This window comes from Muscardinus avellanarius (genome assembly GCF_963383645.1).
Source record: "Muscardinus avellanarius genome assembly, chromosome: 21".
NCBI lineage: Eukaryota > Metazoa > Chordata > Mammalia > Rodentia > Gliridae > Muscardinus > Muscardinus avellanarius.
In genome coordinates, this window is record NC_137807.1 from 14,579,035 (window position 1) to 14,592,048 (window position 13,014).

The 13,014-nt window shown below is 49.5% G+C and overlaps 1 protein-coding gene across 1 annotated transcript in view; it reads right to left on the reverse strand.

Annotated features, from left to right (window-relative positions):
- Positions 1–9,422: 9,422 nt before the first annotated feature.
- Positions 9,423–13,014, reverse strand: part of SPPL3 (signal peptide peptidase like 3) — a gene marked incomplete at both ends in the record, with an annotated part of 45,335 nt that continues 41,743 nt past the window's right edge. The window contains 3 exons of the mRNA XM_080717777.1: positions 9,423–9,494; positions 10,526–10,635; positions 12,294–12,493. Of these exons, the coding sequence (XP_080573903.1) occupies positions 9,423–9,494; positions 10,526–10,635; positions 12,294–12,493 (382 nt within the window). The remainder of the gene's footprint in view (positions 9,495–10,525; positions 10,636–12,293; positions 12,494–13,014) is intronic.

Here is a 13,014-nt window from a genome sequence, read left to right on the forward strand (position 1 = left end):
CTGTAATCCTGGTACTTGGCTGGCTGACATAGGAGAATTAAAGATTCTCTCTTTTTTTTTTTGGTGGTGGTACTGAAGATTGAGCCCAGGAGCATTCTACCTCCAAGCTACAGCCCCAGCCCATTTTTTATTTTGACTTTTTTTTGTGTGTGTGGTACTAGGAATGGAACCCAGGGGCATTCTACCTCCGAGCTATGCCCCCAGCCCTAATGTTTATTCTTTATTTTGAAACAGGGTCTTACTGAGTTGCAAAGGGCATAAGTAGCTGAGGCTGTCAATGAGCCCTGATCCTCCTGTCTCAGCCTCCCAAATGCTGGGATGACAAGAGTGTGCCACCAGGCCCGGCTTATTTTTCATTTTGAAACAAGGTCTCACTAAGTTGCAGAGGGCCTCATAAATTGCTGAGGATGGTCTTGAATCTGCTATCTTCCTGTCTCAGCCTCTCAAGTACTAGAATTACAAGTGTGTGATACCATGCCTGGTTTTCCATATAATTTAAAATTTTTCCCATTATATTCTTTTTTTGTGATACTAGGGATGGAACCCAGGGGCTTTCTACCCCTGACCTACACTCCCAGACCCATTTTATATTTTATTTGGAAACAGGTTGAGAGCCTAAGTAGTTGAGGCTGACTTCGAACCTGCGCAATCCTGTTTTAGCTTCCCAAGCACTGAGATTACAAGGTTGTGCCACCACGCCCGGCTTTAATTTTTCTTATTATAAATAACCTTGAGTTAAACACTTTTGTTCTATCTCTTGGTAGATAGATTACCCTGGAAGGCTGGTTAGTTCCCTATGATACTGGTGATAGCAATAGCATCTACCTCCAAGGACTCCCGGTGTTACCTATCAGCTGCGTGGCTACCATTTGCCAAGCTTCTCCAGGTTGGACTTAATTCTGTACTAGCTCCTAATCTTTCTGTGTTGGGGATTGAACCCAGGTCTCTGGCATGCTCGCCAAGTGCTCTCCCACTGAACTACGGCCCCTAACACCTAGCCTTCTCTAAATCGCGGTGCCCTGACTTCTCCCACCTGGAGGGTGGAGGACTTTCCAAGGCCTTTCTGGATCTACTCTTACCCTCTGTGTAGTCTGGCTACGGTCCTCTTACCGGATGGACTGACTTGGGTCAAGTGCTTGTTACCTTGGTGTAGGCTGGGATGTGGACCATTGAGTCTTCTCTTCCAAGGGTGTTTGAGGGAAACTCCTTTAATTTCTAACTATTCCTACAGGTCCACAGATGACTGCACCTTGTCTTCAAAACCAGCGACAGGGCTCTAAGCTACCCAAAGTAAAAGGGGGCAGTAGCACCATTTACTATAAGCATAGGGAAATAAAATTGTCAGTGTCATCCTGTAATCCCAGTACTTGGGAGGCCAAGACTGGAGGATCACAGGTTTGAGGCCAGCCTCAACAACCTAACAAGACCCTGCTTCAAAAAACATTTTTTTAAAGGGCTGGGGGTGGAGCTTGGAGGTAGAATGGCCCTGGGTTCAATCCCCAGTACAGAAAAAAAAAAAAAGAGCGTGGTGAACCAGGCGTGGTGGCATATGCTTGTAATCCCAGCACAGGGAGGCTGAGACAGGAGGACTGCACAGGTTTGAAGCCAGCCTCAGGTACTTAGTGAGGCTCTCAGCAGCTTGGTGAGACCCGGTTCCCAAATAAAGTATAAAAAATAGGTCTGGGAGTGTAGCCCGGAGATAAGAAAAGCTCCTGGATTCTACACACACACACACACACACACACACACACACACGCGCGCGCGGGTGGGGGGGGGATAACATCAACATTAGTTCTTATTTTTGCGGGTCTGGGGATGGAACCCAGGGACATTCAACCTCCGAGCTACACCCTCTGGCCTATTTTTAATTCTTTATTTGGAAACAGGGTCTCACTAAGTTGCAGAGGGCCTCACTCAGTAGCTGAGGCTGGCTTTGAACCTGTGATCCTCCTGTCTCAGCCTCCCAAGTACTGGGATTACAAGCGTGCGCCACCACGCCCAGCTCAACATTAGTTCTTTGCGGACTTGTGGTTGCAGGTTGATAACTCGGGCTCAGGCAGCCAACGTGACCGCAGGAGGCAGCGCAGGGCCTTTAGCCCCTCTGAGCTCGGTGCTGGGGTACTCCAGGCCTCCGTGTGAGCATCCTCCTCGGCTGGTCGCAGCACAAGGCCTAGCTACCCTTCCAAGGAATGGCTGAAGGCAGACCCTAGAGAATGAGGGAGGCTGTTCCCTGCTGGGGCGACACAGCGCTCACGGGCGGTGGCAGCGGGGCTCCTTGGCCATCCCAGGACCTCTCCCCGGCTCACCCAGCGCCCCTTCTGTGCACACAGCTCTGTGCTGAGTCCTCCAGTGTGCAGAGAGAGGTGTCCAGCCCCGTGGGCCTCGGCTCCAGTCATATCCTGTGATCCACTCAGAAGGCGTGGGGTTTGGGAAGCCCGACACAGGAGTCACACCCTTCAGCCTTCAGCTGTGGAGAGGCAACCAGTCTTTAATCATGGCCCAAAAGCACTACAGGTCGTTGAGGCTAACTGAACAATGACGGTGTGTCTGTCTGCATTCTAACTCCCTGAAGACTGGTCAAGGTGTATGGAGTGCACGAGCATCTAGCAAACCCGAATAGGGCTGATGTTCATTTAATGCTCAGGGTACCTTCAGCCCACTTCAGATTCTGGAGTTTAAGGCTCAGAGGGGCTCCATCAGGCTCCAGGGGGATGGGGAGGTAAAGGCTGGGGCTGGGGCCCTCCTCCCCCAGATCATCTGCGTATTCTCTAGGGATTTATTTATTTTTTGTGGTACTGGGGATGAAACCTAGGAGCATTCTACTACTGAGCTACACCCCCAGCCCTATTTTTTATTCTTTATTTTGAAACGGTCTGAGTTGGAAAGGGCCTAAGTAACTGAGGCTGTCCTCGAACTGCCATCCTCCTGTCTCAGCCTTCCAAATGCTGGGATTACAGATGCCATTTCTTTCCTTTTCTTTTTCTTTTTTTTTTTTTTCTGTGGGTCTGGGGATGGAATCCAGGGGCATTCTACCTCCTAACTACACCGCCTGCCTTATATTTTATTCTTTGAGATAGGGTCTCACTAAGTTGTGGATGGCCTAAGTAGCTGAGGCTGTCTGCAAACCGCGATCCTTGTCTCAGCCTCCCGAATGCTGGGATTACAAGCGTGTGCCACCACACCGCGCTCTCAGATGCCATTTCTATGCTTATGATACCACCATACCGTTTGTCAGCTTTAACGGTCAGTAACTAAAGTAGAACTCTTGTACCCCAATTTCTTTCTTGATCTCAGTTTTGGCAATTACTGTTCAGGTTGGAAGTAGCGATGTCACAGTTGAGCCCGTCCTCTGCCTCCAACTTGGCAGCTGGCTGTTACTGCTTCTTGCTGTCCAATCTGCCACGTTAGCATGGTGTGGGATCTCTGATAGCAAGGGAGGACTTGCTGGAGAAATAGTCCAGGGAGCAGTGAGGAGACTGCAGAGTGTCCAATGACAGGCTCCACGCAGAAGGAGGGTGTGTGCTGGAGACCTGCACAGGCAGAAGGCGCCCTGGGACTGGGGCTTCTGTGGGCACGATTTGGCCCTGTTGGCTCTGGCACACCTGCTGCCCATGGGCGCTGGCAGGCCTGCGCCACTCGCCCTCACAATCAGGACTGCTCCCCTGCACTAGCTGGCCCTCACAAGCCTACGCATGTGTCCTGTTTCCTGGGGATAAACCCAGCTCATCAAGGCTCTCCAGCTGGAGGGATTCGTGCTCACGTATAAAAGCTGTTCGTGTTGCTGGGTGTGGTGGCGCATGCTTGTAATCTGTGCACTTGGGAGGCTAAGACAGGAGGATAACAAGTTCGATGCCAGCCTCAGCTACCTAGTGAGGCACTCCGCACTTAGTGAGACCCTGTTTCAAAATAAACAATAAAAACTAGGGCTGGGGGTGTATCTTGGAGGTTCTATCCCCAGTACCACAAACAAAACAAAAACAATGCTGGACGCTGAGGGCACATGCTGGCTACTTCTGGAAGATGAGATGGTTCATCGAGCTGTCTCATGGGAAGGTCGATGGGCTGTCAGCTCGGGGTGCGTCTCAGGCAAGGCAGGGGAGGTGCACTGGGAATCCAGGCCTGGAGAGCTGGCTGCTGCCCCTGTCCCCACAAGGTAAAGGTCCATGCCCATCACCTGGTGGACATTCCCAGCTTGTCCCAGCTTGTCACTGGCCCAGAAGAGGCCAGTGAGTCTTGCTTCCCCCTTTTGTGGTACTGGGGATGGAACCCAGGGGCATTCAACTTCCGAGCTACACCCCCCAGCCCTAGTTTTTATTCTTTATTTTGAAACAGAGTCTAAGTTGCAGAGGGCCTAAGTAGCTGAGACTGGCTGTGAACTTGTGATCCTCCTGTCTCAGCCTTTCAAGTACTGGGATCAAAGTGTGTGCAACCTCGCCCGGCTTGCTCTCCCTCTCAAGTGGGTTCCCTCTATCTTTTACAGTCTCAGTGGGGCTGAAGAAAACTCCTATTTCATCTATTTTAGGGTGCTCAGCGCCTCTCTTGCCTGCAAACCCGTGGCAAAGTTTACAGGTTCTACTTACGAGGGAAGAGACTTCTTGGAATCTAAGGAAGAACTGGACTAGGCTAAATACAAATGAAAGAGACTGAGAGCCTGGCCTGCGGCATAAATTCTTTTTTTTTTAATCTTTTTTTTTTGCGGTATTAGAGATGGAACCCAGGGACATTCTACCTCTGAGCTATACCCGCAGCCCTATTTTTTGTTCTTTATTTTGAAACAGGGTCTCACCGAGTTGCAGAGATCCTCACTAAGTAGCTGAGGCTGTCTGTGAACCACAAAACTCCTGTCTCAGCCTCCCAAATGCTGGGATTACAAGTGTGCGCCACCATGCCCGGCTGGAATGAATACACAGGTGTGATCACTAGTAGTGATAACTGCCACAGCAGCCCTGCAGGACCTTAGCTCTTGCTGACTGTTGGCTCCGAGCAGTGACTTCCCAACCCTGTTGCAACTCTAGAAGCGAGAAATGTTTTGTTCTGGGAGGCTACAATTGAAGCTGTTAGAAATTTTAATCTTGCAGACAGAAAGCAGCCTGTACTTTGCATAGATATAGAAATAGCTTCTGGATTAAAAAAGTCTTACCTGGAATATTCCTCCCAGAAGAGGCCAGAGACCTGTTGGTAGGATTTGTCAGACTCGAGTACAAACTCCTGCAGGGAGGTCGACAGCTGTGTTAGGAGCCGTTGCTTCCGGTGTGATGCCGTTGCTAGAGGCTGCTAGAGAAATGTGGTTTGGTGAGGAGGCTGTCCGGACCGGTGTGCACCAGCGGGCCCGCGGGGATGGGCTGGCTCCTAACCCTGGACCGAGGAGCTTCCATGGGGACAGAGGGCTGCACAGCCGTCCTTCCTGACGAGCCTACTTCATGTATGTACAAAACTGCTTTACTCCGAGGTTCTGCTGTAAGCGTGAGGCTTTACAGAGCGGGCTTGGCCAGCGGTGGCCTGGAGCTGCCATGTAGACAAGGATTCCAACCCTCACAGACAAGACAGAGCTCTGTTCCCCTACCCCCGCACACAGGTGCTAACATCATGGGCCTGGTCAATAGGCCTGTGCTGGCCACGGCAGAGGTGGCTGCTGGCAGCCTAGCCTGCAGGTCCCCAGGGCTTTAGCTGTCCCCTTGCCTGGAACAGCGTTGCTGTCCTACTCAAAAGAGGCATACACGGTGACAGTAGGAATGGAGCCTGCCAGGCTTCAGATGAACTGCTGCTGTGTCTCAATCAGCTCAAATGAGCAAGATGGCAGTCATCACTACAAACATACAAGTCCCAGTATGCAGTTTCTCTGGGGAAAAAGAGCCTAGATTGGCAAGGAAGGGAAATCCAAACGGAAACTTGCAGCTTGTCATGCCTAACACAGCCTATTTATTAATTTATTTATTTATATTTTTTTCAAAGTACTGGGAACCCAGGGGACTTCTACCTCTGAGCTATACCCCCAGCCCTATTTTCTATTTTTTTTTTGTTGTTGTTGTTTTGGTACCAGGGGTGGAACCCAGGGGTTTTTCTACCTCTGGGCTATACTCCCAGACCTATTTTATACTTTATTTGGAAACAGGGTCTCACTAAGTTGCTGAAAGCCTAAGTAGCTGAGGCTGGCCTTGAACCTGCGCTATCCTCCTGCCTCAGCCTCCTAAGCACTGGGATTACAAGCGTGTGCCACCATACCCGGCTTTGTTCTTTATTTTGAAACAGGGTCACACTGAGTTGCAAAGAACCTCACTAAGTAGCTGAGGCTGTCCACGAACCGTGATCCTCTTGTCTTAAGCCTCCCAAATGCTGGGATTACAAGCATGTGCTACCACGCCTGGCTAGTGCAGTTTTTTGGTTTTTTTTTTTGGTGGTACTGGGGCTAGTAGAACCCAGGGACTTTCTACCTCCGGGCTATACTCCCAGCCCTATTTTATTTTTTTATTTTTGGTGGTACTGGGGGTGGAACCCAGAGGCTTTCTACCTCCGGGCTATACTCCCAGACCTTTTATATATTTTATTTGGAAACAGAGTCTAAGTTGCTGAGAGCCTCACTAAGTAGCTGAGGCTGGCTTCGAACCTGCGCGATCCTCCTGTCTCATCCTCCCAAGCATGGGCATTCTAAGCATGCCTCACCCTGCCTGGCTCTTAGTGCAGCCTTTTTAGAAAACTTCTCAAGCCTACAGCATTGAGAAGCCACAAGAGGACAGGGGGTGGGGTGAGTAAGAAAGTAGGGAATGAAGCAGGTACTATAATCACAGCCCCACCCCATTTCCAATCAAGAGACAAAACTTGGAGAGCTGGAGGAAATTTTACTATCTACTGTAGTTCGAATAAAACAAGTACCTGTAGGTCCTCTACCAAAGTTTTAAGGGCTTATTTTGAGGTTTTGAAGATTAGCAACTTTTATGTACCTTAAATTCAGGAGTGCTATGTGGGCATTTCCTCTTCAAATCTGCAGAGAAATGAAGATGGCAAATAAATAAATAAATAAAAAAGTCACACCCCTATCTGGAATTTAACTTTATGAAAACAAAGACAGAAATGTTAAAAATTACCAACTGCAGCCGGGCGTGGTGGCGCACGCTTGTAATCCCCGCGCTTGGGAGGCTGAGACAGGAGGATGGCATAGGTTCGAAGCCAGCCTCAGCTACCTAGTGAGGCTCTCGGCAACTTAGTGAGACCCTGTTTCCAAATAAAAAAATAAAATAGTAGGTTTGGGAGTATAGTTTGGAGGTAGAAAGCCTCTGGGTTCTACCGCCAGTACCCCCCCCCCAAAAAAAAATTACCGTTAACTGCTGAAGGCATTTATTTGCCCTTAATCTGAGTTGCTCAGGAGCCGGGTGTGGTGGCGCACGCTTGTAATCCCTGCGCTTGGGAGGCTGAGACAGTTGGATCGCACGGGTTCAAAGCCAGTCTCAGCTACTTAGTGAGGCTCTCAGCAACTTAGTGAGATCCCGTTTCCAAATAAAATATAAAAAAGGTCTGGAAGTATAGCCCAGAGGTAGAAAGCCTCTGGGTTCCACCCCCAGTACCACCAAAAACAAAAACAAAACAAAACAAAACACCTGAGTTGCTCAGGAGCCTTGGGTCTCAGCCCTGTTGACTCTCCACGTGTGTTCTGGAGAGCTGGGCCCACAGCACTATGGGGAACGGGGAATACACTTGTGTGCTCAGTCTTCACCAAATGCAGAGTCCATCTGAGTTCTGTGCACAATTGAGGCTCTAATACTTTGACCTTGCATGAGTGCAGGTGACCAAGTCTGGAGACCACTGGGGTCTTCTGGAAAAGGTTGCAGGAGCCTGCTTGGTAGCACCTACCAAAAATGAAGATGTTGTGACAGGGGCTAGAAAGGAGTCATCAATTAGAACCCAACCCCCCAAAGCCCCAAACCTTTTAGCAAGATCTGAAGACCACAGAGGAATCGAGCATCCTGATGGTGTCCCACTCCACTGGCAACGTGGTGGGCACCACTGTGGCCACAAGCCACAGAGCCTTCTCCAGCTCTGCAGCCAGGCACCTCGGGACCACTTCTCTCTCTCTCACCAGGCTGGGGCTGCTGAGATCAGGGTAAGCAGACCCGTGCTGGTTTCCACCAGAGCACTGGGCAACAACCGACCGCAGCTCAGGAGTGTTCTAGGGGACAGACAGATCTGCTCCTTCTTTCCCCAGTTCCTGGAATGTGGGCCATCTCAGAGGGGCACTTGACATTTGTCCCCAGTACCCAGTTGTCACCACAGGTAAGCCAAGACTGTAATCACAACAGCAAGTACAGGATTGTGTTGCTTTTTTCTTTTTTTTTTTTTAAGGGAGTGAGGGCATGGAAAATACAGCACACCAATGAAACAAAATGCCAAAAAAATACAAAAAAATACAAAATAGAAAAATGTATTTACAGGTAGTACATTACTATGATCAGAAAGCACAGATACCTGCTGCTATAATACATGCATTGGTTCGGCAAGAAACTACTAAAACCCTGTGAGGGAGAAGCCTGTGAAAAGAAAAGGGCCAAAGGGTTTTGACTTTTCATCCCTAATTTGCTCCACTGATCACACCAAGTAAGAGTCCCCGAAGCCCACGAGTCTATCAGTCCAGAGGCTAGGCTGGTTGGTAACTGCAGGGTCGGGAGGGGAGACGGAGGCTTATGCGAGGAAGCCACAGTAAACTGTTCTACATGCTCACAGTTACAGCAAGCCCGTCTGCTACACAGCATGATCTTAGCAGGTTTTACTTTTTGTTTATTCATATATATCTATGTGCGCATGTATATATATATATGTACGTATGTATAAAAACCGTGCCCTTGTTCACTGCCAACACGTCTGGGTGGACATGAACTCATTACAACAAATTCTTATGTGGATGTTGTAAGAAGTCACTCAATGTCTGTGGATTTAATAAGTCACTTCACACCACAGAAAATATTTAATAAATCCAAAAAAAGGAAAGAATATAATGACAGAAGAGCTTCTGTCTTAGTTCTCCGAAACTGAGTCCCCCATAGGAAACTGGTCCCAAAGTTCTGGAGGGGTCACTGAAGAAACTTCAGCTTGCTCATTTTTTTATCCTTTTAGTGTTCGAGAGTTCTACAACTCCTTGCTGTTTGCAGTTTTTAAGTAGGCAAGTCTCCATCTCCCCTGCAAGGTCACAGTCCGCTGCAGATCCACACAGGGAGGCGGGAGGGCTCGTCCTGCTGAAGGCCCCACCTCTCCGGCTGCAGGAGCGGCAGCCAGGCTCCAGCACCCTCCGGCAAACCCCCTCCTTCAGGTGCGAGCTCCAGCTGCACACCAGCCTTCAGCAGGGAACCTCTGCGAACCAGCCAGCGAGGAGGAAACGGAGCCACGGGCGAGAGCAAAGGGCGGCGCTGGCCATTCGGTCACTGCCGCCGCGGCCATCATACTTCCAGGAACCGCGAGCTGCTGGACTTGGAGTGGAATGGCTCAGACCACATCCTCCGGAGGTCACCCTGGGAAGAAGGAGTTTTCTGAGGTTCGGATTTAAAGAGGCACACACAGCACGAATCCTTTCTGATTCAGATCAGACCGCTTCTGTGGGGAACTGAAGAGCGCTCAACTTTTACTCACTGAAAAATACTCAGGGTTTTTAGAAAAACTCACTAGAAGAGAAGCTCTTAGGCTCCTTGAGCAAGTAAGTGCTTTGAGGAACTCTGTTCAAACTCCATACCAACACTGGCTCCACCACTGAGAGGTAACAATCTGAGTTAATGAACCTCCACTTCTGTGTCCTATCTATAAAACGAGGTAATAGAGATTTGGCAAATAAGAATGTGTTCTCTAAATCTAGTTACATCATCTACTGCTTCAGTACTCTGTGTGTGTGTGTGTGTGTGTGTGTGTGTACACGTGTGTGTGTGTGTACACGTGTGTGTGTGTTACTGGGGATTGAACCCAGGATCATTCTACTTCTGAGCTACACACCCAGTCTTATTTGTATTTTTTAGTTTGAAACAGGGTCTCACTAAGTTACTGAGGCTGGCCTTGAACCTGCAATCCTCCTGTCTCAGCCTCCCTAGTCCTGGGATTACAAGTGCGCACACCCATACCTGTTAGGGTCTTTCTTAACAAAGAAGCTTTCCTTCCTTCCCTTCCCTGTTCTAGGCTCTGGGGATGGAGCCAGAGCCTCACCTCACGGCAGCCATGGGGCACTGCTCTGGGATTTCAGTTAATTAATCCATGGCCAGCCAGTGTAGTTGGCTAATTTTTTACCAGTGTCTCTAAGAACTGGGAGATGTTTGCTAATGCCAAAACAGCTTGATGCAAAACAGACAAGATCAAGAGCTTTGGGCCTTAAAGAGAACCACCCCCAGTGAGGAAAGTATAAACCCAAACCCCAGGTCCATGCCAAGTTACTGCTTTCACAGGTTTATAACTGCTTCTCTCAAAGCCCCCCCTTTTTTCCAGTACTGGGAATCAACCTCAGGGGCTGTGCATGCTGGACGGCACTTGATCCCTGGCCACATCTCAGCACTTCTCTCACCTTTAAATAGGCCATGGTGAGGAGTGGCAATAAGGTAAATGGCACCAAGTAGAGGAGGGCGGGCTGGGCAGCTCGGTGGATGCGAGACGCCACAGTAGCGGTGAGCAGACCTAGGAGGAGATGGTGGTGAGTGACTCTGGCAGAGATACTGTCACCTGGCTGCTGCCTGGCAAAGTCTTGAGACTGGACACACTGGGTATAACACAGTCCGTTCCGTGGCTGGGGTGTGACCTCCCGCTCAAGCAATTAAAAGTGGAACAAACAGTACAGGAACTCCAAGGAGCTGTGATTGGCCCAAGTCCTGCTTCTTGCTCAGGGTTCTGGGTTCAAACCCTCCTACCCAAAATGTACCCAGTCTCCTGTGGTGTGTGATGCTGGCACTGGAGGCAAAAGACCTGGGTTTGGGGCCCACCTCTGCTCTTAGAACAGCTGTGTCACCTTGGTTGAGGCGCTGCTCCTCTGGGCTTGCTCGCTGGCCTCATGGGGACAGTCCCACTTGCCTTGGTCCTCTTGGGGTCTCTGCACTGGACTCACCCCGTGCGCACACCACCTCAGGTGAGTATGGTGCCGGTGTGAGGCAGGGGCAGCAATGAGAGCCGCTTTGCCACCTGCTGCTGGGTAGTGGCAGTCACTAGCAGGGATGCCTCCATCATTCCTGGCCTATTCTTTTTTTTTTTTTTTTTTTTTTGGTGGCACTGGGGATTGAACCCAGAGGCATTTTACCTCAGAGCTAAACCCCAGCCCAATTTTACTTCTTATTTAGAAACAGGGTCTCACTAAGTTGTGGAAGGCCTTGCTAAGCTGTTGAGGCTGGCTTTGAACCTGTAATCCTATTGTCTCAGCCTCCCAAGTATTGGGATTACAAGTATGCACCTGGCTTAATTTTTATTTATTTTTGTTTGTTTGTGTTTTGTGGGTTCTAGGATTTGTTTGGTTTTGGTGGTACTAGGTGTAGAACCCAGGGGCTTTTCTACCTCTGGGCTATACTCCCAGACCTATTTTATACTTTATTTGGAAACAGGGTCTTACTAAATTGCTGAGAGCCTCACTCAGTAGCTGAGGCTGGCTTCGAACCTGTGCGATCCTCCTGTCTCAGCCTCCCAAGCACTGGGACTACAAGTGTGCACCACAATGCCTGACCTTCTCTTTATTTTTGAAACAGGGTCTCACTGAGTTGCGAAGGGCCTCACCAAGTACCTGAGGCTGTCCACAAACCGCAATCCTCCAGTCTCTGCCTCCTGAATCTAGGATTACAAGTGTGCGCCACCACACCCAGCATTATTTTTATTTTAATTTTTTATTTTTGGTGGTACTAGGGATGGAATCCAGAGGCCTCTACCTCTGGGCTACACTCCCAGACCTATTTTATATTTTTTATTTGGAAACAGGGTCTCGCCAAGTTGCCGAGAGCCTCACTACATAGCTGAGCTGCCTTTGAACTTGCGCGATCCAAGCACGGAGATTATAAGCGTGCACTACCATGCCTGGCCATTATTTTTATTTTGAAACAAGGTCTCACTAAGTTGATGAGTCTCATTACTTCCTGAGGCTGTCCTTGAACTTGTGGCCCTCCTGTCTCAGCCTCCCAAGTACTGGGATTACAGGTGCGTACCACCATGCCTGGCAGACATTGCTCAACAGGGACCTGTGCGCACAGCACAGAGCGTCTATCACCGTGTGGGTAGGAAAGGTCTCTTTGCTTGTCTAAACAGCAACCAGTTACTGCTCTCCTGGTCACTGTAGCTAGAAGACCCGACTTAATTCTTACCTACAAAGTATCCAATGAGGGTACAATGGAAGTAGGAGACCTTCTGCATGCGTCCAGAGATGTTGGCAGGTCCAGAGGCACCACAGGAATCCCCGCTGGCTTGTTTCTTGTAGTTGTCATAGCGAAGGACGAAGCACAGCAGGAGGCCAGGCATCACGATGTCCCCGATGCCCAGCATGGAGAAGTGGCTGCCAGTGGAGCTGGAGGACAGTCATGAGTTAGGGACTCCCATGCTGCAACCTAAAGTCTACTCCTTCCCTGCAGTTTGCCAGCTTTTAATGAAGCCGCTGGGCATGGTGGTGCACGCTCGTAATCCCAGTACTTGAGAGACTAAAGCGGGAGGATTGCAGGTTCTCGGCCAGCCTCAGCAACTTGTGAGGCCCTCTGCAACTTAGTGAGACCCTGTTTCCAAATAATAAAATCCAACTGAGGGTATTGCTCGGAGGTAGAATCCCCTTGTGTTCCATCTCTAGTACCACCAAAAAAAAAAAAAAAAAAAAAAAAGAAGTCAAAATATTTATCTGAATGGCAGAAGGAAATCTCTACTGGATTCCCGCTTTGAAAGTTTAAGAGATAAAAAGCCCACAGAACACTGGCCACAGAAGGCGCAGCCTGGCCCCTTGTGTTGGAGGAGGGCACCCTCTGAGTGGCTGCTGCAGTGATCTGTGCAAGTGCTCCCTCCTCTAGCAACGTGAGGCAAGTCACTGCTGAATAAGCAGCT